At 47.1% G+C, this 27,778-nt stretch overlaps 1 protein-coding gene across 6 annotated transcripts in view; it reads right to left on the bottom strand.

Annotated features, from left to right (window-relative positions):
• UACA (uveal autoantigen with coiled-coil domains and ankyrin repeats) overlaps positions 1-27,778 on the bottom strand; it is a 523,730-nt gene that overhangs the window by 276,095 nt on the left and 219,857 nt on the right. For 5 of the 6 annotated variants that reach the window (XM_069624208.1, XM_069624210.1, XM_069624213.1 and 2 more), the window contains exon 2: positions 7,044-7,177. In XM_069624208.1, the coding sequence (XP_069480309.1) occupies positions 7,044-7,177 (134 nt within the window). Of the gene's footprint in view, positions 1-7,043; positions 7,178-17,100; positions 17,186-27,778 lie in introns of those variants that run through there. The other variant, XM_069624211.1, reaches the window with a different exon arrangement.

Raw genomic sequence — 27,778 nt, 5'->3', positions numbered from 1 at the left:
AGGTTTGGACCCGTGTCTTCTTGCCCAAAGTGCAGCTTGTTAACAGCAATATTAAATGAATCTTTGTGTCATGTGTGTCCACAGTGACCCTTTAAAGATTTTCTTAAAGTGTCATTTAATGAGAACTACAAAATACTTAATAGTCACCTTGATTAAATGTGTCGTCCCTGATAAAAGGATTTGTTCTCCCTCTGACAAACGACTCAAGAACTATAGCCAAGCTATGTTCATGCATGGAGCGACTAATATGGTAACGTTATATATACACGTCTGTATAAAGTGGACAGAGGTACATACCAACTACTCTCTGATTCAGGTTATTTGCAATAATAAAGTTTCAAGGTCTTTTTTTAAAGAATCTGCAGATATTACATCAGTTTTTCGGGTGTGTGATCAGTGTTTGCTCACCATCTCCTCTTCTCTGGTCCCATATATCACACATAGGTTAGCATTTATAGAGGGCTGTCAAATTTCATATCAACCTCGTCAGGCCTATGGCGGAATATTTCACATGTACATCAGTATAAGGCAGACTCAGGGAACTTGCAAGTAAAGATCTGAAAAACTCCTGAATGTGTAGTCTGCAGCAAAATACATATTTAAGTGTTATATTATCGGTTATTTATATCGTGCTTAATACCCAGAGATTTCTAAGCACGACCCCGGTATCAAACCTGTGCTCTGTGTTGTCTTGCTTCCAAGGCGAGCACGTTGGCCCTGAGCTATCCTCCAGAGACAACCATGTTCAAAAATAAATACTCCCAATACAATATCGTATCTGGTGTGCTACACATATTCAGCGAACATTCAAGGTGTCGGTTGCATAAGGAGCTGGAGGGAATGGTCTGTGTTTTTGAGGGCCAGGTGCTGTGATTTGTGTTTGATCTGCAGGTCGCAAGCTCAAATCCTGGCAAGGTAAACTCAGCCTTTCATCCTTCTGAAGTCGATAAAGGAATACCAGTTTCCATTGGGTAATAATAGCAATGTATGGAAGTATGTCCTATGTAAAGCACTTAAGATTAAAGCGCTATATAAAAAACTAATTATTATTTTTGTGGCTACTGTTCTGATGGGGGTGGGATGGAAGAAAGTTTAACTGCATGCGGCCTGTGAGGGTACACCTCAATTTCTGCCAGAACTGCAATCAGGATGTAAAGAGCAGTGGCCCCTCCCATCAGTCTCTCTAAGGCACCCTGGTTTTTGGACTAAGACGAGCACGCAGGGCTGCCAGGGCACAGCCTGTGTTTGAAGCAGGCACTTGCTCAAAACTGGGGACGGTCTCAAGCCAGTCGTTCGACCAGACAGCACCTGGGCCGCCTGGCTCACCTGGATCAACGAGCAGAGACTAAACATTAAATATACAGGCCCAGTGCACTGCCCTTCTCACTAGGGGGCCCTCTCTTGCGAGATGGGGCACGCATGTAAAGAGTCGCAATTGAGCTCTCACCCATGGGACAGAATGGAGGCACTGGCAATGGGCTGAATGACAGCTGATAGATGATTGTACCACCAGATAAGCAGTAGGGTCCAGTCTCTTGCCTGGACCATGGACCGTCCCCCGTCTCCCTGTGGTGTCGGGGGTCCACCCCCATGTTACAGGGGGGGGGCCCACAGCACGGACTTCAGAAAGAAACTAGTGCGAGCAGCGGTTGCAGTGCGAAATGGAGGCGCTCTGGCTCAATGGCACAGGTCAGGAACCAGAAAGTTCTCCCCGCTTACTAGTTCCTCTGAGCATAGAACATTGGAGCCAGATGCTTGCCTGGAGAGGAGCATCGAGTCACTCGGAGCACGTTGCATAACGTTCAGGAAAGAGTGGGCCCGTCTGTGCGCGCATGTGTGCAAGGGCGTATGCATGCAAGAGTGTCTGTGCAAGGGGCAAGGGCACATATGACTGAGAGTTCAGCGCGAATGGCGTGCGTATGCGTGGAGGGTCGTGCACCTGTGAATGAGAATGCTGTGTACATGCTGTGGGTGCACGTGGTAATGATTGAGAGAGAAAGGTTGTTTGCGTAAGCAACTGGTAGGTGAATGGGTATGCATGTAGGCATGCGAGGCTGGCGCCCAGGCAGTGGGCATTGGAGCACACGTACCTTTTCCTACAATTAAATAAGTGTTACTGGCATTCATGGGCAAAGCCAACTGGAGTGCTATTGCAGGTGGAGGGGCTGGAGGGTTTATATAACAATGGGGCAGCCAGCCTGGACATGGGCAAAAAAAATGTGTGTTCTTAGATGGGGTGGGGAGCATTTGTGCAGCCGGCAAGGACATTTTTCCGTATTGTGGCATTGCATGTTTTACCGCTTTACGGGCAAAGTCAACATGAAGAGTATTCTTACATGGTTGTGGGAGGAAAGCATTTGTGCAGCCAGCAATATCACGTTCTTCCTGTGGAAGGGCATTTTTACTGGCAAGAAGGGCAAAGGCGTTTGAACATGGGTATCCTGGGATATGTTTGCAGAGGAAGCATAAACAGGTTCTTATGATGGTAATACTGTGCATAATAATGGCCACGCACAGGGGTTTTGGGCACCTTGGGCCAGTCACAGCATACTTCCCATCTTTCACCTAGTGCACTGCGCTGTGTGCAGCAGCATCATTATCATGCACACTGACATGCGTGACAGTCCAGGCTAGCCCAGAGTGTGATCCGGCTCATGCTTGTTGGTTGAGCTTTGGGGGGTACAGAGACAGGACACCTCAACATGGTTCGCAGGGGCGACTCCCACATTTTCTGTTCCCCTGCTGCCACTGTGCGTGGTATCCCACTTGCATTTAAGAAAGACAATCCTCTGCTTCATTTAAACAGCCAAGGACTCAATGCACTGGTGGAGAACGGGGATGGAAGAGGGCGCCGCAACCCGCGCCAGCAGACTTCAGCAGCCACTGTGCAAGAGACCGAAGTGAGCACAGGAGCTTAAGATGCTTAAATGTCACACTCAAACCCATAGACGAAGCTCTGAAGAACAGTAGGCCCTTTACTGGAAACAGCTGCCAGCTGGCCAACTGCACGATAACTCAGATATTGCTGACTACCACAGAGCAATCAGACTTCAAAAGTTACATTAAAATACATTGGCTACAAAAACCGACTTTCCACTGCTCTGACATTGTAAAATGCAAAAAAAAGGTTTGAAATATAAAACATTTTTTTAAGTCTGCTTTTTTTGCACGTAGTTTGTCCAAGAGTAGATACATTGCAGATGCTAAACCGTTCTCAAGACGTCAAGTATTGAACAGATGTGGGAACCCGCTTTCCAGGCCGCAGTCCGGTGAAATCAAACCTTGCTCAAGACGAGCATCAGAGCAGTGGCACCGATGCTGGCTATTGGGTCGGATTTTCCCGGATCCGGCGAAAAGCGGCTCCCCGGGTATCGCATGCAGGAAAACATGCATTTCAATGAATTTGTGCTAAGCTACCAAATAGGGACTCAAACCGAGCTAGTATTATGGGCAAAATACTTCTCCACTAAACCACGTAAGCGGCTGATCAAGCAGCTCCGAAGTCGCGTGTTAAGAGTGTACTCTGCAGGAAATCAGGGAACATTTAAAAGCAGCTGTTTAGTATTAAAAGTGATGCTCCTTTTATACTTCGCATGTAACATTATGGAAAACGTCCGTCCCCAGAGTTATCTTCTGAGGGGCAAATATTTATGTGGGGTCGGGAGTGAGAACAAGCATCCATGCCCCGGCTTTTTTTTTTGCCCCGGTTTGCATTTGCCAGCCTCAGCCATAATGGTACTACCTTTACATTAATAGTAGCAGCTGCAAAATCGGGCAAGTACCTGGGTATATGTTGGCAGTGCCTGGCAAATGTCTAGTCAATACTAGTCACAAGCCAAAACTGTTGGGTTTGCTTGGCTAAGACATGTGCATCACTCCAGTAGGGCTTTTGCAGCTCCAATTAACCCATTAACATATTAACATTCACAGCATTGCTTATTTTGTTGTTGGCGAACATCCCTCGTACAAAGGAGGAGATCATTTAGCTGGTTCTGTACCACCTGGATTTTGCCAAAAGTGCATATCATGGAATCTCTCAGAGGAATGCAAAGGACACAGAATTTGTATATATGTTATTAGATATGTGCCAAGATTTCACCATGCGTCACTAATGGCAGACCCCGCAAAGTTTAAGGCAATATATGTATGGTAATGGTCAGGAATTATATTATAAATTAATGTCCTTTTGTATTTTTGAATTGTCATTGTTAAAGTGTTTGAAGGTTAAATAAACCTTTTTGATAAAATAAAAAGAATATGTATGTGCTTTGCGCCATTAGAAAAACTTTGCCATATTATTGCAGAAAAACATCCAAGGCAAATTGCCAAGGCAAATTGCCATGACGGAGTGTTGAATACAGCAAATATAAAATGGCGTTTGCAAGATTCCTCAGAGCAAGACAAGGCGCAATAGCTTGCTCGCTCAGTGCAACAGAACGCCGAAACCATCGGCCACTAATAACCATCACTCTACATGGCTCTCCAGAAAAAACCTGAAGACTTTTCTCCTTCAGACGATTTTGCAAACCATCACATCGGGGTATACTGTACTAATTTAAAGGCCCCACCTGAGCGCCAGGAGGCCGTCTGGGCGGTGCGTGTAGCATTTTAAAAAATGCATTAGCTTGCCTCTTTGTGTACTTGGTGCTTTTGAGGGCTGCCTGTACACTGCTGGGGATACCAGTAACTACCCTAAAGAATGCACAAGCAAACGAGAGGCAGACATTTTTCAGAATCCTAGACAAATCCGTTTTTTCTGTCAGACACCAGGTAGGGAGTCACAAAACTGGGCCCACAAGTTACACACAACTGAGAAGACAATCCAACAGTCAAGCGGTTGTAAGCAATGGCAGTCAAGGCGAAGGGGCGATCAAAGAATGGGATGCTCAGACCCGAGGAAGGGGACGCTGAAGGAGGAGAGGAGTATTTTGCCCTTTCCTTACTGAGATGCGAGAGAAGGAGGGTGTGGCAGGAAATTAGGCAGGCACTTTCACGCTTGGCATTTTAGACCTCAGTCTGGCTGTCAGCTAAATTGAGGATCCAGGATAAAGGGAAGCTGCTCATTCTGGCCCCAACTAGAAGCGGCAGAGTGTTCGTGTACAGTGCATCAGGAGCACAGTCCCACCTCGCGCCTTGAAACACTTGTGTATAGGCGCGTTATAAATGCCACATCATACCTGAAGTGCTGCTGCCTCGCGTGGTTGGGGGGGGGGGGGGGGGGGGGCTCGGGGGGGGGATAAGCAGGTGACCCCAGCCCATGCAAGGGGGGTGCTAGAGGGGCAGTTGGCATAGCGGCCCGCCATCTGGCCACCTAGCCTCAGGGGGCGGACTAGGCATGCCCCCAGGGGCCTAGTCGTAGCCTGGCCTGGGGGCACATAAAGAGCCAGGGATGAGAGAGTTAATCCTCTTTCCAGCACAGTCACCAGCAGCCACCCTCCCTCTGTCCCTCCCTCCCAGACTTGGATGGCATGAAGAGGATAAGAAAAAGGGTTGTGGCATGTATTGATAACAAGTTTACTTGGTTTCTAGGTGTTTCCTGGCAATGTATCTAATGATTGTTTTCTGTCACAGGCGGAGTTATAAGGGAGTCCTAGAGAAGGAGGCACACTGCGGTCTTCCCGTGAGCTATAACCACTGGCTGCATCAGCCAGGATGAGGTGAGACGGGCACTGATACCACTAGGGACAGTTGGTACTCAACAACTGATGCAGTGGCCTCGTTCGCTCCACTGAAACAATATGGGAGTGACAGAACTGGCCGTTGTATACCAGGGCGGCGGTTCCCGCAAAAGCGGAAACACTGAAGAGAGGACGCTCACCGATTTTAAAAGTGAATTTATGTAACACAGGATTGGCAGAGCCACCCAAAAAAAGGTTTTCTTAGGCCAGGCATAATTGTGTCCTGAGCAGGGCTAGGTCTGCCCGTTCGGATGACTCCAGAAAGTCACCATGTGTTTTCCAATAAAAAATGATCATGTGTTTTCCAATCAGAACGGTGTCGGTCTAGTTATGTGTGTAAACAATGTGGATTATGTATTCCTGTGTTTGGTGGGGAGGCTGAAGTAGGGGTTATCCCCGCTATGTGGCCATTGTTGTTGTAGCTGAATGCAAGAAAGGGATTATCGCTTCCCTCACTAAGCCACTCCTCTCAGCTGGGGTGCTCTTTGAAGTGTGTTGTTCACCTTTAGTTGTGTTCATCCTGCCCGACAGTGCATTTAACACCTAGATTGGGCTCCAGAGGGTTTGGTCTGTACAGCAGCGAAAGGATTGTTGCGGAACCACCCTAGATGGACAGGGACGTGAGGAGTGGGGGCTTTTGTGCAACCTTGCTGAAGATGGCCTTTAGGGCTGCCTTCCGCAATGTCGGTCTTGTTTGTGGTCTTCAGACCCCGAACCATCCGGGCACGCATATTCCCGGAGTAGGCGGGCATCTTTAAATAGGCCTGCACACCGGCAACAGAGTTCCAGGGGGTGAATGATGGCCTCTCCGGGGATGTGCTCAGGGTTTCATAGCTGGTCTCTGGTTTTCCTCGTCCCGAGAAGGTGGGGATTGCAGTGCAATGTGGATATTTTTGTAATAAGCTTTAATAAAGCATCCTCATAACTTTTCTTCACTAACTTTTGGCACACCTCTTCAGCTCCTTTCACATCTCCAAATTATAATCCCCAGAGATCTCCAACCAATCCCCTGGGTCTCTACTTCCTTAATTCTAAGTACACTTATGTATGTGGAGCCCCCAGTACCCACTGGGTAGGTTTCACTTTTTGACTCTTCGTTTAAACCCCTTCCTCTTTTCAATTCCCTAGGACTCCTCAGCATTGCATCGTCCCTCCACCATGACACTGTCCCGGCCCCCTCCTCTGTTCTCTATGCAATCTCTTGAATCCTTATCCCTATTTCTTCACATCTCTTGGCCTGAACATCCTAAATACACCAACCCTCACGCTCGAGTCTTGCATAATTTCCTCCTTCCGCTCATCCTGAAACCTGCCACCAGCACTGATAGTCTACTTGATGATTGGTCACTCCTTTCAGGTACTCACGCGGATCGCCCTTCCAGATCCAGCTTACTGGGGTTGACCCCCTTCTTGGCGAGGATTGAGGAGACTTTGTCAACATCACCCCGCTCTGCTGCCTTCATCAGCCGGTCGTCATACTTGTTCCAATCGGCGGTTTGCTGCAGAAAAACAACAGCAAAATATCAGACATCAGGATCTTCCGATAGTCGACATAGTGGAGGGGAAAACAAAAACAGGGCTTTGAATGACCATAGTGCAAAAGAAAGGTCTACATTTATGCATCGGGGAAATAGACAACATTGCATTCTGGAGTAACAGATCACAATGACTAGACTAGAGCCCTTATGTTTCCTTCAAGCAAAAAAAATAAAAATGATGATTTTGCTTCCCTTGCCACCCGTTACCTAGCCGACTGGGAAACAATCACCTCTAGGTCAGTTGACAATGAGCTTATGGAGCACATTTTATCAATAACACTGCTATGGAGGCATCCTGGCCCAGTCAGTAACACCAGACAGTGCCAGGTAGGCCAAGCCCAGCGAAGGCCTTGCAAGAGGGTTCAGTGCTCTTGCCAGCCCTAACCGCCCCGAGAGCGGGGTTTATCGCAATTGGCACCCCGTCGGCACTCCTCACCGCAGCAGACTAGCAGGTAAGTGACGTTCTATGGGAGGGGGCGATTGTAAAGGGCAGGGGAGGAGGCCTGGGCCACAAATAAAACTGGCAGACACACAGGGAGGCACTCATGTGGCAGAGTGATCCCAGCAGTTACCGTGGGATTTAACCAGTCTTCCTGGCTACCTGATTGGTAATCACCTTCCCCCCGGGGTGCTTATTAACAGTATGATGCCTCACTGCAATAAGTAGCTGGGAACTTGATAACTGAGTCCAAACTGTACAAAGTCACTATAGTTCAAGACAAACAGAGCAAGAAATATACTTTGCTTTAATGTGGGTTTGTAATGTCTAAAATATCAAGTCAGGTGGCAAACTATTTTGGTGTTTGGGGAAGATGGTAAATGACCTTATCCTGGAATCTTCAAGGACTAACTTGTTGAGTTGGGTTACTTTGAGTTAATGTAGCCAAATCTACCCAAGTGATTAAAACGCATTGGTCCTCAATTGGGAGCAAAGCATCCAGCAGGACCCTAGAGCAGGACAGGACCGATCATACATGTACTTAGCTACATGGACCACCACTTCACTCCTGCCAGTCTTAAGACCTCACCTTAGGTTGCCTGAGCATGGAGTACTAAGAAGCATTAGGACATAGGAGCCTGCAACTTTAAACACCACCTGCAACGTTATGCAATGCCTTTGATGTCATGCTTGGTTTGTGAATTCTACTAAGCATCACATTCTTTTCTGTTGACCAACAACTATTACTCGCCTACCCTAAGGGACATCAAAATTCTACTACAATAGTGAAATTGTGGGGGTTCAAGTGGGACAGTGCCCTTCTGTCACAAGTAACGTTTCAACCATTCTACAGAAAAGAACCCATCTCACATGCGCTGGGAAAGTATTAGTTTAAGACACTAGACGTCTTGGTTCATAGCAACAAGAACTCTGTTGATCTTACGCGAACAATATTTATTTAAGTGTGTTACACCAGTCATTAGACACGGTCCATAGAGTCCTCCATGTCATGAGAGCTCATTTATGCACTGTGCATTGGGCCAAAACGGACCCAATTTCTCATTTTAAAGTAATTATCCTCTCTCGTTCTTCGCTCCCCTTGTGTGGGCATTACACTGTTCTTATTCTAATGCTACGAATCACGGAATGATGTCCAAGCATTTTTGGGATGATACCTACAATTGCTACATCTACCCATGAAGGTTCAAAATGTCAATATTAACACTATGGACCGTGTCTAATGACTGCTGTACTCAACTTGGCTATTGGGTCTTCCTCGCCTGGGAAACGCACTAATCGGGCACATAATGCTCGTGCACACCTTCTCTCACGTATGTTCACTTTAGCCTTCATAAGGACCAAGGAGAGTCGAACCGTGTGCCGGATACAGAATAAACATTTTTGCTTAAGATCAACAGTTTGCTTGTCACTATGAACCCAGACATCAATGTCTTAAACTAATATTTACCGAGTGCATGTCAGAAGGGAGCTTTTCTGTAGAATTGTCGACCCAAGCTGAAGCCCAAACAGGCTCAAATATGACCCACAGATGCCTAAAGGCCCCCAAATAAGGCAGCCACGTTGGGACATCAACGTATAAAAGGCATCCTCAGTTTTCCTCCACACCTGTATGTCTACCTGCAGCAAAACACTGCATGCCTGATCCATCTCATTACCATTTACACACAGGAGAGCATTGTTGGGTAGAATGTTCACTTTCACCAGATTAGTAACCCCCCTTGATTTTATTCTGCCGTTTCTGGGGTCTTAGACTTTTTTTCTCCAAGGCCAGCTTAATCTAAAGCAGGGGTGCACAACTGATTTTGACAGAGGGCCGAAAGTACCTTACATGATGGCTATAGTGGGCCGAAAAGTAAATGCGGGCGGGGCGGTAGGCACAGCAGGCATGGCGGGAGGCTTTTTCAACCCCCAATTTTTATTTTACACATGGAAAAATAATAAATTATATATATTTTATTGACCCTTGATTGGACATTTCGTTATTTTGGTCTGCTATACTTTGCTGTTTGGGATGCCCAAGAGGAGTATGGCCTTTGTTGAGTCAGGTTTCCACAAAAAGTGTGCCCGTTTTAGCTTTATTATTGAGTTCACTCTTGGAGTGCGACACTATGCCCCATGGCCCCCACCCCTCAACCAAACACTATGCCCCATGGTGCCCACTCCCCAACCAAACGCTATGCCCCATGACCCCCACCCCAACCAAACCAAACGCTATGCCCCATGGTGCCCACCCCTCAACCGTACAATATGCCCCATGACCCCCACCTCAACCGTACAATATGCCCCATGACCCCCACCCCAACCAAACACTATGCCTCATGGCACCCACCCCTCAACCGTACAATATGCCCCATGACCCTCAACCGTACAATATGCCCCATGACCCCCACCCCTCAACCAAACACTATGCCCCATGGTGCCCACTCCCCAACCAAACGCTATGTCCCATGACCCCACCCCTCAACCGTACAACATTCCCCATGACCCCCACCCCTCAACCGTACAATATGCCTCATGGCATCCACCCCCTCACCAAACACTATGCCCCATGGCATCCACCCCTCACCAAACACTATGCCCCATGGCATCCACCCCTCACCAACCAAACGCTATGCCCCATGGTGCCCACTCCCCAACCAAACGCTATGCCCAATGGCCCCCACCCCTCAACCGTACAATATGCCCCATGACCCCCACCCCTCAACCAAACACTATGCCCCATGGCATCCACCCCTCACCAAACACTATGCCCCATGGTGCCCACTCCCCAACCAAACGCCATGTCCCATGACCCCACCCCTCAACCGTACAATATGCCCCATGACCCCCACCCCTCAACCGTACAATATGCCCCATGACCCCCACCCCACCCAAACGCTATGCCCCAAGGCCCCCACCCCTCAACCAAACACTATGCCTCATGTCTCCCACCCCTCAACCAAACACTATGCCCCATGGTCCCCACCCCTCAACCAAACACCATGGCACAAGCATACACCAATACACTAAGCACCCTTACAGACCCAAACCCCCAACTCACCATACAAACGCACAAGCATACACCATGCATCCATACAGACCTACACCCCCCCAACCACCCAACTCACCAAACAAACTCACAAGCATGCACCCATACAGACCCAGACACCCGACCCCCGCATCTCAACATACACTGAACGTGCACACAACAACAACAAACATTCAGGCAGACCCCACCCTCCCCATCCCCCCCCAGCATCTCAACACATACTGCACTTGCACACAAACTCATTCAGGCAGACCCGACACACACCCCACCCCCGCATCTCAACACACACTGCACTTGCACACAAAAAAAAAACATTCAGGCAGACACGACCCACACCCCACACCCGCATCTCAACATACAAGCAGCACAAAGATCAGACACACACACACAAAAAAACAAACATCCCCCGCCCCCCAAAAAAATCTGTACTTACCGGACGACGTGCTGGAAGGCAGGCTAGCTGGAACGCTGGCGAGGTCCGGTACTACGGCTGGCGTGGGCGGGGCAAGGCTGAAATGCCTTCCGGCATCAAGCCTTACTGGCCACGCCAGCCATAGTGCTGGCCCTCCATTGTGCAGCACACATGAACTACGTGGCTCGTAGGAGCTGCGTGGTTCGTGTGCACTGAACCAACGAGGGCAAATGTTTTGTCCGGCCAGTAAGACAACAAAGACTTTTCCTAATGGAGGGCAGCCGATGCTGCTTGCGGTCCGCCCTCCATTAGGAAAGTCTTTGGCGAGCCGTATGTTGTGCACCCATGATCTAAAGCCTGAATGAGAGTGTGGCTTGGTTTTTGTGCGATGTGCCTTACCAGTACTTATGCAAGGGGCACCCCAAAAGTGCCCCATAATGTATTGTTTAAGGTAATCCTTCTCTGGCAGTCACGTGGCTAGGATAGAGCCCACTTTTGCACCTTTGTAAAACTATTCCACAGTGTGGCATCCATTTGACCTGGCTGGTCCTGGGGCTTCCCAGACTGGGGAGCAACTGCACAACCGAACTTGCCTACGGGTCCATCCATGGCTGGCTCCTCTCCAGTGTGACTTCACAAGGTTTTCAACCATCTCCCTTGGAGTTTTCCCAAGCTGACCCCCATCCACAGAAGCCAGATCCTGTACCCCAGGACCATGTGGGAACCTTGCAACAAGACTATAGCCGACTGGAGCTGCTTTGAAGTTCAGCTCCTCCGGCTCGGACACTCGACCTAGAAATCACCAAATCATGAATAATCGTCCTTCATAAGGGCCTTTCGGTCCCTCCTGCACCACTGGGTCATCGCCGGAACGAAGGTCATCGCCAAACAAAATGTTTTCTCTCTTCTAGGAAAGACACTTTATTGAACTCTGAAAACTCTTACTGAAACCGCTTTGCCTAGGAGACACATTGTGACATTCTTTACTTACATAGAGATTATTTGTGGGCTAAAGTACCCCCAACCATACAGCATATGGATATTGCAAGTCTCGGAGGAGCTCCTTGACCTACTATAGAGGAACAAGGCCAAAGGCAGAGTTACTTTATAGGCTCACAGAACTCTGAGGTGACTTGCAATATGATTTTTGTGCACCTTAGGGGATATTGGATTCCTTATAATACATAGCCACATTGTCATCCCCTTTAATACCTGGCGTCTTGCTTATTGTAAATGTTATTCTAGTTGCTGATAAAAAAAATAATCAATGTCATCTGGACTTAAAGAAACTAATATGCAGCTTCTAACATGTTGCAGACAAAAAGTTTAGACAGTTTGATAAACATGCATTTAAAAAGTTTTTGTTTGTGTTTTTAAATAAGTAAACATGTAGATTCTTGCTTTCACGTGTTAAACCCGAAATGTGCACAAAATAAGCATACTACCATGAACAGATGCTGATCAGTTAATGGCTGTGAAGTGTTACAGAAAAGCTATATCACACGAAAGGCATTTGAAATGCATGCTTTACGTAAGTGCTGCGGGCATAGCTGAAATTCTGTGATGGCTCAAGCCACAGGCCTCCAGACGTCACAACTGAAACATAATAACGGATGACAGAGCAGTGGTGTGGCTATTCTTTACCCCTAAGTCCGGAAGAAACACCTAAAGACAATGTCCACAAGGCTTAAGGAAAATCTCCCTAACAAGCAAGTGTTAAACAGCTTGCTTCACATCGCCACTTTACCATAACAAGCAAACTGTTCCCCTCCAAATATCCCATTAACCATTCCATTCACTGCTTCTTGTACACAGTGGTCGGAGTGTAAAATAAAGAAAGATGGAATGGTTAACAGCAGGGCTCAGGTTCGAATCCCCAGCAGGGGAGAAGTGTAAAAAAACAAAAACAAAAAGGTGGCCTTCTCAGCGCCTAAGGGATGTACGTGTAGCGTGTTACCTCCTTACAGTTCCCATTTCAGTTGACTGCCACGTTAGTATTCCTTTCTATCCACGCAAAGGCGGCGATGAGCAAGAGCGTCGTTTCCTTGTGCGTGATCCAAGTCGGCTTCCACTTGGTGTGGGCGAGTGGTCTTTGCGCGGATGTCGTTGGTACTCTTGATACTGTGAGCTAATGGCAGTGGGTGAGCGATGTCATTGCCACTTCTGTAAAGCCATCAAAACATGTTCAACCTCTCACGACCCGAATCACCCACCAAACTGTATGTAACAACGTAAATATTTCTTATTGTTCAACAGCGCCCCGATGCCTGAAGGTTTGCATTGCACTATACAAATTAAATAAATATAGGTTGTACTGGGGGGGAGGGGGGAGAGGGGGTTGGGTGTTCGCTCTCGAAATTTGCGGGTCTCCTTTTTAATTGTTGTGGGGATCGATAAAACGTAGTTGTGGACATGGGCTGTCTTAATACTAACCGTAGTGTTTTGGAGTGCTATCGGTATGTTATTTCAGGCATTTTGATGAGTGTTACTTTGCACCAACTTCCTAGGTGTGTCTATGTAGCTCTGTGGGCCTTTGTTTTGCTATGTGTGACGAGGGTGCGTTTTTGTGTTCTTTGTAACATGATTGATATACATTTTGTATATGTCCGGTTTCTCTTTGCTGTGCCTAAGGCATGAGACTGTCAGGGCAGGGTGTGTGTGTGCGCTCAACATAGCGGGCGTATTTTGTGTTATTCGTAGCACAATTGTTAAGAATTTTGTATCAATCCACGGCCAAGTAGCAGAGTTCCTAAAAGAGAAAATAACTGTCTACCGTTCGACTAGAACACTCCGATAAAGCAACGACATTCGATTAGAAACAAAACCATATAAAAGAAAATTGAGGATCATCTTTCTCTCACCTGGCAGCAATAACCTGGAATGACCAACGAAAAAACATACACAACACAAGAGATAATTTGGAATTCAGGACACTACTCAAAACTTGGCTCTTTGCTCCAGAAGCAAACGACTAGGAAGCATGCATTCACCGATAAACAAGAACCTTAAAGAGTAACCCAGGTCCCTACGTTAATTTCCCCCAACGAGAGGGTGGGGGACACCCCAACCACCCATGCCCACATAGGAATCATAGGTAGGTTAAGACCCCCCCAAAGGTCAGGTAGGTAGTGACCAAAACCCTCTATCCCAATCATTGGTAACAAAGGGCAGGAAGACTCCCAACGTCAACCAGGTAGACATACCACTAGAGTACCACAGAGGAAAACAGCCACTCCTCAACACGCCCGCCAACTAAGCGGACAACCTAGAATACCAAACACACAGGATAATCATAGAAGTTGAGCACAGAAACGGAAAAGGCAAAGAGGTCAGAAAAACCTGCTAACCCAACTCTAAAACCTCAACTTTGCGTACACTTCCCATACAGAAACTCACACAACCACATCTCTGCACAGCAATACACACATACTTCACCACATTGCAACAAAAGACTAACTCCTAATCCGTCACAACAGCACATGGGAAGTCCCACCCCCCCTTTTTTCCCCACACCCTCCTTTTCAGATCCGCCATAGCACCTGGGGACCGCTCTGGTGGCAACTGTGCACAATACTAATACCTTTAACATTAACATATGTCTGGTGTTACTTCACAGCACCTAAGGCATGAGACTATTGGCCTCTTTACAAGTGTGGTGGTCCAAAAATAAGGGTGCCAGTCGCACCGTACCAGCACCCTTTCTGGACCGCCACACTCCGACTCTGAGCAGGGGCCGTTACGCCCCACAGGTCTGACTTGCTGGGCATAACAGCACCCGCCCGCAGAGTTTTCACAGAACACCGGCACTGTTAGCAATGGTGCCGGTGCTTCTGTGTCCCCATTTCCATGGAGTCCTATGGACTAACATTTTCCGGGGCCCGATATCCAGATTCGCCAAGATTTGTAAGGTCCGCGTGGCATCTGGATGTCAGGCGCCGGATAAGGTGTTACAAGGACCACAGCAACCTGCCGGTAGCACCGGCGCATTACTGCCGTCCGTGTAATGCGGCCCTATGTCAGAGCAGGGGGTTGTGCTCTGCATAGCGGGTGTAGGTTGTGTTCTAAGAAGCACAATTGTTATGGATTTTGTATATGCCTGGTGTCTCTTCGCAGCGCCTGATGCAATTTGGACAATTATTTATTTCTGTCGATGGGGGGCACCATTTACTATGTTGGTGCGCGTATTACCTTAGCTTGTGTGATGAGGATTCATACTGGATCAGAGTGGATGGTTTGGTTGGTCAACAGGATTAGGGAGAAATTCACTTGCCTTCCCTGCTCTTGCATTTTGGCTGTCATTCCGGAGGTGTATTCTGGAAGATTTGGGTCTATGATGTGGTTGGGTGACCTTTTAGAGTTCCTTTCTACTTTTTGAGTTGTTGTGTGTCCCTTCTATAGTTCATACCATTTGGCCCACGAGATCATTTATACCTTCCCTGGCCACGGATCGCATTTCCCTTGCCATATCCCTTGCGAGACATTACATTGTGTGTCTTCCCTAACTTTCTCTGTATTCTCTTGTTCTTCTCCTCGTTTTATTTTCACTTCATTATGGCATGGATGGAGAACACTTCAAGAGTTAAGGTGTGTTGTCATATGGGCCTATTATTGGCTTTCAATTTGGCATGAATAGTTTCCTTGTCTGTGGTGTTACTCCTTATGGGGGACGGAGTGTGGTATTTACCTAGGAGTGTTGTGTGGTTACCTGGCCATCAGTGTGCGCGTGGGTGTCTCCGTTCTCGTGGTAAACCCAGTGCGAGTGTGTGCGACATCCCTTGTGAATGCGATTGCATGGAGTGCTGCATTCGGAAAGTGCCCGCTGGGAGTTAAACAGTACCTGGAATTGCGATAGCCTGTGTGGCGGAGAGCCAGCTCTCGTACACATCCCTCTAGCGTCCTGCAAGACACACTAGGGAGTTGCTACAGATGAAGGCACTGTGTTTTACCAACTTGTCCCTGGTCGTCCGGACTCATCTCAGTGCCAATGTTAGACGTAACATAAGCCTTATCCAAGCTGCCCATCTATTTGAGATATGGGGCATGCATTAACCTCCCAAACCAGCTGGAAGACTAATTGACGCACAGGCCATGAACCAAGACAACACTGGAAAACTTTTAACCGGCCCTATGTGGACGATGTGAACATACATACAATGAGCCTCATTACAAGTTTAAATGGTATCTCAGCAGTAAATCCGCTGAGATACGGGTCTGGCGGAATTACCGCTGGATTACAAGTAGCGGTATGGTGGTGTTAGCCCCCATTTTATAGAGTCCATAGGACACCATGGGGATTTCGGTGGAATTACCACTGGCAGCAAATCTACTGGCAGTAATTCCACCGAAATTGAAATTTATTGGCGGTAAGGTGGGGAGGAATTACCTCCAGAATTTTGCTAGAGGTTTTTCCTCTACCTCACCACCAAACCCATAGTAAGGCGGTGCGGTAATGCAGTGGTAACTCCATTACCACTGAATTACCAGCGTTTTTGGCCACACCGCTGAACTCATGAGGCCCAATGTTCTGCCTCAGTATTACACGCAATGCTGTGTGTCATGCAATGTTTGCTAATTTCTGCACTAGCCATTAGATTACGTTGTGTTTTTTGCAGTGTCCAAGCTTTTTTCTTTAACTAAGTCTCAACCACATTCACCAACATGCCTCTGCAATAGCACCCTGCATCCATATCATAGGACTGAACCCTGAAATATAGCATGCTCCACTGCCGAGAAAAAGCAGCACCCTCATCTTCCCATTACGGCCACACAGGTACATCACCCTACAACACACACTGATGAAGGTCAGTCATCGCCCCTCTGGCCCGGACAAGCATACATACTATACAAGGGACAAAGGTCAAGCCCCCCCCCTATAAACCAAGCCCCCCCCCACCCCCAACCCCCCCTTTAAGAACACAGCTGACAAACTTGAGGCAGGCCAATTCTTAGGTCCCTTAGTCAACGGAAGAACAAATGTTTTGTACCTCAAAATTGTACAAGTAAATCTTTGAAACTGCTTTAATTCCAATGTGCTAGCCGCTCACAACGCCGACCCTTCTCTGGCCTGCTGCGCCTTCCACCTCAAACCGTCATCCACTCAAACCTCTGCGCCAATCCTGCACATTCTAAAGACGTCTACATTAGGAGTTCCGGAAAGCCTTTGCCTTGGGTAAACACTGCAGAAGGACTGTGCCTTTCATGAGCGACCAGCTGCTGGGAGTGCAGGTGAGAGTTGCTCACTTAACCATCCAGGCAGCTGCCTTCCTGCTCCGTGTTGCGTTCCTGGCAAGGCTTCAGTCAGACGAGCACAGAGGGTGCGAAGTCAGCATCCTGCAGAGCACCAACGCAGCTATGAACAGCCACAAGCACGTAACCTCTTCAGACACTGTACAAAGCACTGAACAGGCGGGTTCCGGGGACTGAAGGCGTTCTGCGGCCTTCTATGAGGATTGGGCGGACGTGGACACGTCCGCAGAGCCAAGAACACCTTGGCCTTTCAAAAGCTGCACGACGGTTCGTGCTGCGAGGAAAGAACAGAGCGTACACGTCCTGGGAAATGTACAGGAACACCCCCCCCCCCCCCACCACCACGCCACGCCCACCCCCCCCCCGCGCCAGTACACAGAAATGGCCCGAGCCTGTCCAGGAGGCTTATTCTGAGCGAGCAATGCGCAGCAGGTGGGGGTACGAGCCAGTGTGAAGGCGGCTAGGACAATGTGTGTTGCAACTTCAGAATACATACAATGAAACGTCTAATGATTGCTAAAGAAATGTATAAGCAGTAGGTTCTGTTCCGATGTCCCTGTTCATTTCTGAGTGGCAACTCATTTACTGTTTTTTTGATTATCTTTTGATGCACCTATTTTAAGTGTCAATGTCACCCCTATGCACCCTCCCCGCCCGCCCCCCCACCACCTTTTATAGACCACCGCTCATTTCCCCCCACTTGTTTATGCCTTTTCCCTTTTCTCGAAATTGGGGGATTCGAAATGGAATTTTCGAAGTGGTGACTTTACACGTTTCCTGTGCTAGCGGCAGAGTGGGAGCAGAGCAGAGGGTCTAGGAATGACTGCCAACATGACGAACCCCACAAAAGAGAGAAATTAAGACACATGCTGGGGAGATGCACATTGTTTTCATTACATTGAGGGGACTGATATTTTGACAGGAGAACCCATATACAACAAGAATCCCTTTTTGTGCAGAAAATAAGTAGTATGCCTCTTAGATAAGGAGGGTTTGTCTAGAGGATATAGAGTAAAACGGGGAATGAGCTGGGGGGGGGCTACAGGGAGAAGCATAGGGGCAGAATGCTCTTTCACTACTTAGCCAATTCCAAATTGCAGAGTTTGATTGCCCATCCTACAACTCTTTGTGTCCCTCGCCACCACCCCCGCTCCCCGTCCTTCAACTGCAACACCATCTTTAGGCAAAGGGACAATGTACCCAGTTTCCCAATTTCAGTAATCCATGCTCTCCACCTTTCATCTTTCCTGCTCGTCCTCTCCTGGCTGGACCTACCATGTGAAGAAGCACCTGAAGGATTTCAGGAACATTCTGAAACATAGTTATGGAGCTGCCCCAACACCAGGTGCAAAGGGGTCATGTTGCAGGTGTAAAATTCTTTTTAGGGGCCTGTGGGTGCAAGCATTAAGCGAGAGGGGTTGGAGTCACTCAGGTAGACTTCTGACCGAAACAGTGAAGGATACTAGCTCCTGCCCCTATTGACTGAAATGATGTATGACTAGAAAAAGTCCCAGCAGGCAAAACTGGATACAGCACCCGAGCAAGTAAACGTGAGGTTTGAGACTGCTCTCGGCCTGCAACCAAAAAACTATGCAAGGTGAAATGAGCACCTAGGGTTGTCATAATTCAGGCAGGCCTTTCTTTAAACCAAAACTTGCGTGCCTCCCATAATCCTTTTAGGGTAACACGTGGAGACTCCATTTTGCACCCTTCGCTCATCTGCCAATTCAAACATCCTTGATACATACAGGGATATGAAAGAGAAAGAGAAAGAGAGAAAGAGAGAAAGAGAATTGGACAGTGGCAAAGTGAGAAACTAAAACAGCCACTGTCTGCTCAGGCAGCGGTAAGTGCAGGGAGATGATGGTTGTGCCTCGTTAGGCTTTGCCAGGCCTTGCTAGGAATTAGAATTCTTGGTTTCCTTTCATGCCTTGTCATACCTCTTTAATGCTCTACTATATGTGGCACGATTGTAACCATCACTTGGTACTCCGCACTCTTTCAACCTTCATTACTATTCCCAACTGTCCCATTGGGATTCTGCTCCTAGGCATCCCACTGATTTTGCTCGCATGCGACTCACCCACAATTCTATAGCTATATGTCAGGCTGTAATTCTGCCCACTGGGAGTTGCACCCCAGCATTTCCGCTCCTATGACGATTTTCCTCTGGAGCAATTGGACTCCACTGTTGACTTGGTAATCACCGTTGCTTGCTCCGGTATGTAGCGCCCCTCCATCTTTCTCAAATGTGATTACCAGGAGCTGCATGCTGCCCACTCTCAGGCACCATGCATTGGGCTGGTGCTCCACAGGACTTCCCCTAACAATTACTCTACGAGGGCATCTGGAACAGCCACACCGTATCAATGCTCCAAAGGCCCATCGAACTCTACTGACATGCCCACACTCTATGTTCTAACACAATACACATAGTAAAGCCACCCACACATGGAAGCTGTAGACCCTTCGCAACAGACATGATATCTGAAGGCTACACCTCCCTAAAATCATAATCCCAACCAATGCAGCCTCACATTACAACTACACAAAGCTCCCCTCTCGAAATAGATACCGAAACAGCTCAACAAGAACTGCCTAGAAACAGATCCACACACAGTTCTGGGGTACTTTGGCACCTTACGCATCAATACAACAGCAAAGCTAGCTTGCATTTCCCCCCTAACTAAACCCACCTTTCCCTCCTCTATTTCACATCTACCAGAGCACCAGGAGACCCTGTAAATGGCAGCAGAGCATGGTATAACTGAACACATATAAACGAGGACAAGAGCCAGGAGGTGGGCAGAAGGCCGTGGGGGAAGAAGTGGAAGCCAGATAGCAGGGGGAAGAGGCCAAGCAGCTAGCAGTTGGAACTTCACACTTTGGAAGACCCCCAACACAAGAAACCCTATCCCGGAACCGAAAGTTAGGCTCCCAAATGTGCCATCCAAAGTAGAGTACTGAGAGAAAAGGAGAAATCTCGCATTGAATCCTGGAGTGAAGATTCCCAAGTATGCAAGAAACTTTGTGGGAAATCCTGTGCTGAATCCTGGAACCTGTTCCCATGCACACCTCAAACATATGGGGAGGAGAAAGCTTGCAGTGTACCCTGGAATTGTATTCAATAGTATTAATTTATAAAGCGCTTTCACCAAAGCGCTGCACAACACAAAATCGGCAAGCAGTACAAATTACGAGTATGGTATGTACCAAGCACATGCAGAAGTTAGGAAAAAAGGAACAAGTAGGTCCGGGCTGAGAGTTTAGAAGATTCACCAAGGAAGCACTGAGAAATGCAACTTCTGATGGAAAAGAAAAATCCCCACCTGTTGGAACTCGGAATACCTGAATTCACGACCACACATTGAAAATGTATTAAAAAAAAAAACAAAGCTTTTCTAAAGTCAATCAAATGCCTGGTGGCCTTTTCATGACTATAACACAACTCAAGATTTCCAAGGACTCCCATCTGTCCGGAAGGAAGTCTAGGAATATTCATAATAAATGCAATAAGAGCCCGATTACATTTTTGATTAAAAAACCTCCCCTGAAACTAATTTTCTAAGCCCACCACCACGACTTGCTGAAAAGAGCCCCCCGCAAAGCACCCATGCTATTTGTATAAAAAACCCTTTTTTTGTTATGTGAATAAACTTGGTTTTAAAAGTATGTTAAAGGTCTGGACATGATAAATGTGTTGGGACTAATTGAACAACCAACATTTTTGTGAAAGCTTGCCGGATATACAGCAGACTGAGATGGGGGTAGTCAAGCTTAGTGTGTTTTTGTTCTGCTTACACTCTCATTATCAACCTGACCCCCCCTATAACAAAAAATTGGGACACACCGATATGTTGACAAGCCTTTTGAAATTGGCGGGTGTTAATAGCGGGATATTTCCCCGACTATCTGAATCCCTACATTTCACGTCCACGAGCGGCTAATGTAGGGATTCAAATAGTCTGAGAAATATCCCGCTATTACAGAACACCCGCCAATATCAAAAGGCTGGTCAACAACGCCCGATGGAAGACAGAAAGGGATAAATATTTTAAAAACACCTTTTTCTCAACCCGCCGCAAACGATATTACAAGATCAAAAAGGAACCAATATGTTTTTCCTTATCTATGTAAGATTTGAAGATTTCTCTAACATGAAAGAAAATCTATTTTAAAGCTAGAACGCTTCCGCTGCACAAAAAAGAAAGTCTTCTGTGCTCAATTATGGAAAATCCAAATCAGACTAAAAGTATAAAGCAGTGGCTTTGTTTCCAAATAACCTATGGGGTCTTGAAAATATTTCGCCTATTGTAAGAAATATACTTGTCCTGAAGATGGCTAGAATAAAAAAGAAACAGACACTAGGGATAGTGTCTTATTGGTTTTTTTGCCGAAACATATGTCGACACATCCAAGGGATGAAATTAGAAATCCCAGTACTTAAGAGGGCATAAAAAGCTGTTCTCCAATTTAACAGATGCCTGGAAAAGAATAGTCATTTGACAAAAATATCAAACTACGAAAATTTGAAATTTTTCAAAAACTGTGTACATATATGTTTGTCACGTACTAACCCCATACTCACATATAACAAGATAGAACATTATACTGACAAAGTCGATGAATTTGATTTATGTATATGTGCCTTGTGGAAAGTGCACCATTTTTTCTTAAAAGAAAAATGTTATTTGTATAAAAAACTTTTTTGTATGTGAATAAAACTTTGTTTTAAAAGTATGTTAAATGTTTGGACATGATAAATGTGTTGGGACTAATTGAGCAACCAACATTTTTGTGAAAGCTTGCCCGATATACAAAAGATTGAGATAGGGGTAGTCAAGCTTAGTGTGTTTTTGTTCTGCAGTTGGAAACGGACAGTAGAAACCTAGGCTCAATCCCCAGGTTTCCCATTTCACCAAATGATATTATCCTGGTGAAATCATTTTGTGTACGGGGGAAGATTCCCCGGGCCCTGGGTCTCCAAGAAAACACAAACATAACTGAAAGATGTGTTGCATAAAAGAAAAGGAATGTCAATGAGTATGAGGGGGAGGGATTCAGTTTAGTGGTTCGGAAAGTCTGGGCGCTGCATTGTGGGCTTGGGCCACTGCACCATGGGCCAGAAAATTGTACTTGCCCTGCAGGGCAAAACTTGCCAGTCCTCACCTGCTGAGTACCCCTGGCAGTGTCACAATGCCCCATTCGCTGGGAAACCCACAGGGCAGTTAAACCACTTCAGTGGCGACTGGCGCAGCATAAAACTACTCTTTCCATAACATAGCATCATTAGGGCCATACATTTTACGTTATTCTTCTGACAGACAACGCGCTATGAAGGGGAGGTTTGCTAGGAAATTTTTTAACTTGCATTTGGTCAGAATGAATGAATCTTATGAGTTTTTACATTAAGGTTTGTTGTATAAGTACAAAATTGTGCATTAGGTGTATGTGTAATTACTATGTATTCATACTTTGAATTCTAAACAGTAGGGCAGTTTCTCCTTTTTATTCCATTGTAGCCAGGTAACAATGTATTGCATACTAGCAGGCTGTGTCGCAGTTTGCGAGCTTGTTTTCATTAATCTGAAGATGCATTAGAAGCTTATTGTTAAAATAACAAACGTAGAATGTATTTCCCAAAACACTGTCACAGAGAGGGAGCTTTACATTGCGCTTCGGATGAGCCCTAACGAGTGAAAAACCCGTCTGTGATTGTGGAGCATCGCTGGGAACTGTCTGTCCACCATGCTAATCGCTGAGGCAAATCGGTTTTGACCAATGATTTACTGATAAAAACGAAAGGCAGGGTGAGCCCCGGGGCAGCAATTTGAAACGGGCCGCTGCTCACCTAATCTACCGACTTGGGAAGTTGATGCTTTTACGGTCATAGTTCAAAATGAATAACAGAAAGGGAAGGGGCGAATGCATTCATTAGTCCAGACTGCTATAGCACAAACGGCAACATTTGTTTAGAACGATCTTTTCCGAATGCGCAAAAAAACATTAGTAGTAAAAAAAGAAAGTACATTCTTAAAAATACATCTCACAATACTTCTGTTTGTTGCCCGAAACCTGCTCGGTTCGCCAGCAGTTTGGGGATGTGGGGAGTGAGAAGCACGCAACGTCCACAGGATTTCTCTAGTCTCCCCCTCACTCACCAAGACCACCAAAGTCCTCCCCGCCCCCTTCCCGCCCCCACGCAGCCAGCCGTCGTACATTGCGCCTTCCCTCTGCTTTGTGGATGCAATTCCCCAGAAATGCAGCCCTCCCCCCACAGAAAGCCCCCCCCCCCCCCACGGGAGCGATTTCTCTCAGAGAACTGTACCCCTTTCATACCATACTTTGACAAGTGGTCATTTTCTACAAAAACACCCCCTCACGTTCCCACAGCCCAAACATGTCCCCCAGTGTGCTAATGGCGGCCTCCCAACACCAGTGATCGCCCCTCCCCCGAAGGGATTCCTGTGCTACCGCCAAAGGAAGTACAGCAGCAGCCAGAATGGTTCGCAATGGAAAATGCAAAATAAAAAGCGCACTAACAAAGCCTTGCATGGTCTGGATAGGGTTAACCAGAGCCGGACCGGAAAACACACTGTCGGAGACCAGAGAAGCGAGAGATTGACCCAGTTGGAGACCAGGAGCGTAATCCAAGGCCTTTCATCCAACGTTTGTTAGTGGCCTTTGTGATGGAAATGTCAGAGTGGGCACAAAAAGGGCACTTGTAAGAAGGGATGGATGACATCAGCCGACCTCCTCTCCCTACACACACCATCACGACCTCATCCCTTAAAAAAGTGGGGACGTGTAAGGGAAACAGAGCCACAGAAAGCACAAATCTACATGCCAACGTTGTGTACAAGCCGACACGGTCGGCCACCAGTCACATGAATGTGGTGCAAGGCCCATTACATATGCGGCCCAGTAGAGTCACTTATTTAGAGGTGGGGAGAAGGGTTATAGAGATGCCTTCTGAGCGTGGGCAGTCCACCTTACATGGACACATACGGAGATATGTATGCAGACAGAAACACGGGAGTTCATTTTAACACAGCTGGATCAAATCGTTTTGTTAGTATATTGTTTGGATATTTCTCTTAGGAATGAATCGAGTGGTATTTTTCAATGGCACATGGAGATTATTGACCTCCCCTCAGCCAATCAGAATGTTTAGCGTGCAGTCAATAACCACCGGTACAGACGGCATTCTGAGCATTCCGTCTTCAGAAGCAGACAGGAAAACAGCAATGCAATTTCCTGGCATGATTTTTTCACTCTTAGAAGTTACATGTTCATCGATACTACTACTATGTGCTACTAGCCTTATACCTTGGAGGTGTCATTATCGCTTGGGATAATGACGCGCCACCAAGTTATGGCTTGAGGTACCAGTTCCTTTCCCCCACTGCAAATATCACAACATACTACTACATTACTAAGCAGTGAAGTCTAAAAAAAGTAAGAATCAAAGTATATGTGTCAAACATAACACAATGGAAAACATACAAGGGGAGGGGGCAAATGTCCAATGAGTGACCAGTAATGTTGTTAAGGTAGGGTTGGCCAGCATATAGGGGGTTTTCGTCTCAGTCTCACCTCACCTGTTGTGAGCTTTGGAAAGCCCTTTTATTTTCTTACATTTCTTATATTATGTTTATTCCTCCCTACTAAATCTATGATGGTCATCAGAGGGCTTAGAAACATTCCAGTCGTAGTGCCTCCAAGCGCCCGGACTCGTATATGGAACCAGAATGCTACATAATTAGGATTTCCTAGCCTGGTGTCTGGCGGCTCGACCATCACTGATTGCATGCAGTTTGTTGAACCAACCAAATGAACATGGCGGGAGGAAATCTCATAAGAGCTTCCTATATGATATATGATAGTTTATTTATATAGCGCCTATACACAATGCGTTTCAAAGCGCTTCAAGACAAGGTAAAATACAATGACATTCTTACAGGACATGAACAGTAAGGATGTGAAATTAACTATTGTACTCGGCCTGACGACATTTCAGATGGTGCAAGAGCTAAGACATAGATAAGAAAGGAAGGGGGGGGGGGAGTGCGAAGGAAATGGAAACAGACAGGCGACTACCGTACTAGGCCTGGCGACATTTCTGGTAGAGCTGGAGAAAACAAAAGGTGAGGGAGAGGGATGCAGAAAGGGAGGGGAGGAACAAAACAAGCGATTATCATACCAGGCCTGACAACATTTCAGATAGTGCTGGACAGGGCGGTGGGGAGGAAAAAAACAGTAATGGGAAGTTGGAGGAAACAGACGAGGTTGATATCATATTAGGTCCAGAGACAATTCTGATGGAGTTTGTGCATAGAAGAAAGTAAGGGGAGGAGATAGGAAAAGGGTGGGCGGGCTTGCTAAGTGGTGAAAAAGAGCGGCAGGCAGGAAGGCACCAAGTGGACGGGGCTTAGGTCAGGTGACCTAGATCCACATGCACCTGCTCCCCATCTGCAGAGGAATAGAGGCTGGAGGGCTCCTTAAGTAGGAAAAAGAGCGGCAAGCAGGAAGGCACCAGGTGGCCGGGGATTGCTGAGTGGTGAAAAAGAGCAGCAGGCAGGAAGGCACCAGGTGGCCGGGGATTGCTAAGTGGTGAAAAAGAGCAGCAGGCAGGAAGGCACCAGGTGGCCGGGGATTGCTAAGTGGTGAAAAAGAGCAGCAGGCAGGAAGGCACCAGGTGGCCGGGGCTTAGGCCAGGTGACCTAGATCCACTTGCACCTGCTCCCCATCTGCCACATCTATACAGATCCTATGTACATGCCAACATGTTGAGTTCTATTCAGGAGCTACTTGTCCAGTCCTGGATTTAATTTTGCCTTCTGAGACTTGTAGTCCTGGGTTTCCCAATTATAAATCCAGGACTACAAGTCTCAGAAACCAAAGCTAAAACCAAGACTGGACTAGTAGCTCCTGAATAGAATGGGGCATGAATACTTTCATAGTACATGATTCCCTCACCTCCGTGTTTGGATGGCCGTGCTGAACACATGGTTATGTTAAGTTGTCTTATACCGCACACCATTACCACAGGCGTAGTCTCCAGGTGCTCACATGGCTCTGTAAAGAAAGAGGGCAGGTTGGGTTATTGAGGGAAGAGGGATAGGCTAGAAGTTGTGCTCTTCTGTTGATGCTGGAGGAACTGGCATCCTTTGCAAGTCGGTTTTCTGAGTGAGTTTGATTGGGTGCACTGGCTTGTTGTATCTAGAGGGGTGAGGCCCAGTGTCAGGGGTTGCTTGTTGTTTGTGAATGTTTGCTATGTTGGATGTGTGTTGTGTGCAATTCTGGCTGGCCCGTAGGGGGTGTGTGGTACTTGGGAGGTATGCAGGAGAGGAGCAGGTGCACGGTTGGTTAGTACATTGGCTATTCTCAATGTTTACAAAGTGCAATAACAAGGTTACCTTCACAATACTTGTAAGTTGTTATACATAGGCTAACCTTCATAGTTCTAAGTGCAATACATAGGCTCATATCACAGCCATTTTAAGTGCTACATATAGGCTAGCTTCACAATTCGTCTAGGAGCAACATGTTGCTACCCTCAAGATCTTCTAAATGCAATACATGGTCTATTTCACATTGCATGCAAGTGCAGTGTATTGGTAACCTAAAATCTATTGGGTGCGACACATTGGCTACCGTCCCCTTTCTCGTAAGTGCAACACATTGGCTACCCTCACTATCTACTAAGTGCAATGCATTGATTGGGTTAGTTTTCATCTAGGGGCGGTTTATTTGCTATGCGCAGGCTAGCTTTGGGAAGGACACAGGAGCAGTGTGACAAATACTTCCGGGGCACCAGTGGTCCAGTTCCACAGACTGCCGAGTTGCCTCCTCCTGCAGGAGAGGGGCCAGTAGCTACGGAGGATCCTACTTTGGTATTAGGGGACTCAGTGACTTCAGAGTTGTGTGGCACAGCGCAGGAACCTGAAGTGGAGGGCCAGGTGGGCACAGATCAATCGCCTGCCCAAGCTGGATGAGTTCACATCAGCTGGGGGCCGAGATCAGACTGACTTCTTAAAGCCCAGAAAGAGTCTCAGTGTTGGTTGGCGGGTCTGAAGCACTGGTCGAAGCGTTTTGGACAGCGTGAGCGACTGCGGCGTAACAGTCAGGGGTGCAGTTGGTTGCAGCTCGAGGGGCTGGACGGTCTCAAAAATGTCCTTAAAAGTGGACGCTGGTGGATGCTGGTCGGTGCACTCCTCCTAGCTTTTTCGCTGGGCTTGTGTCGTCCTTTAAGGCGGACGGCCCAAAAGCTGAGGAGAGTGTTGCAGGCAACAGCCTAGTCCTTCACTTGGTTTAGAGACTCGCTGCCACTTCCCACCTAGGGCACGCTGTGTGCTGGCTAGGTCCTGTTTCTGGAGCTGCTGGAGGGTCCCCTGTATTCAGTATCTCCATCTG

This window comes from Ambystoma mexicanum, chromosome 11 (assembly GCF_040938575.1).
Source record: "Ambystoma mexicanum isolate Mex_15411 chromosome 11, UKY_AmexF1_1, whole genome shotgun sequence".
Classification (NCBI taxonomy): Eukaryota; Metazoa; Chordata; class Amphibia; order Caudata; family Ambystomatidae; genus Ambystoma; species Ambystoma mexicanum.
Note: the sequence above shows the minus strand (reverse complement) of the source record. Positions and strands in the feature narration are given on the sequence as shown.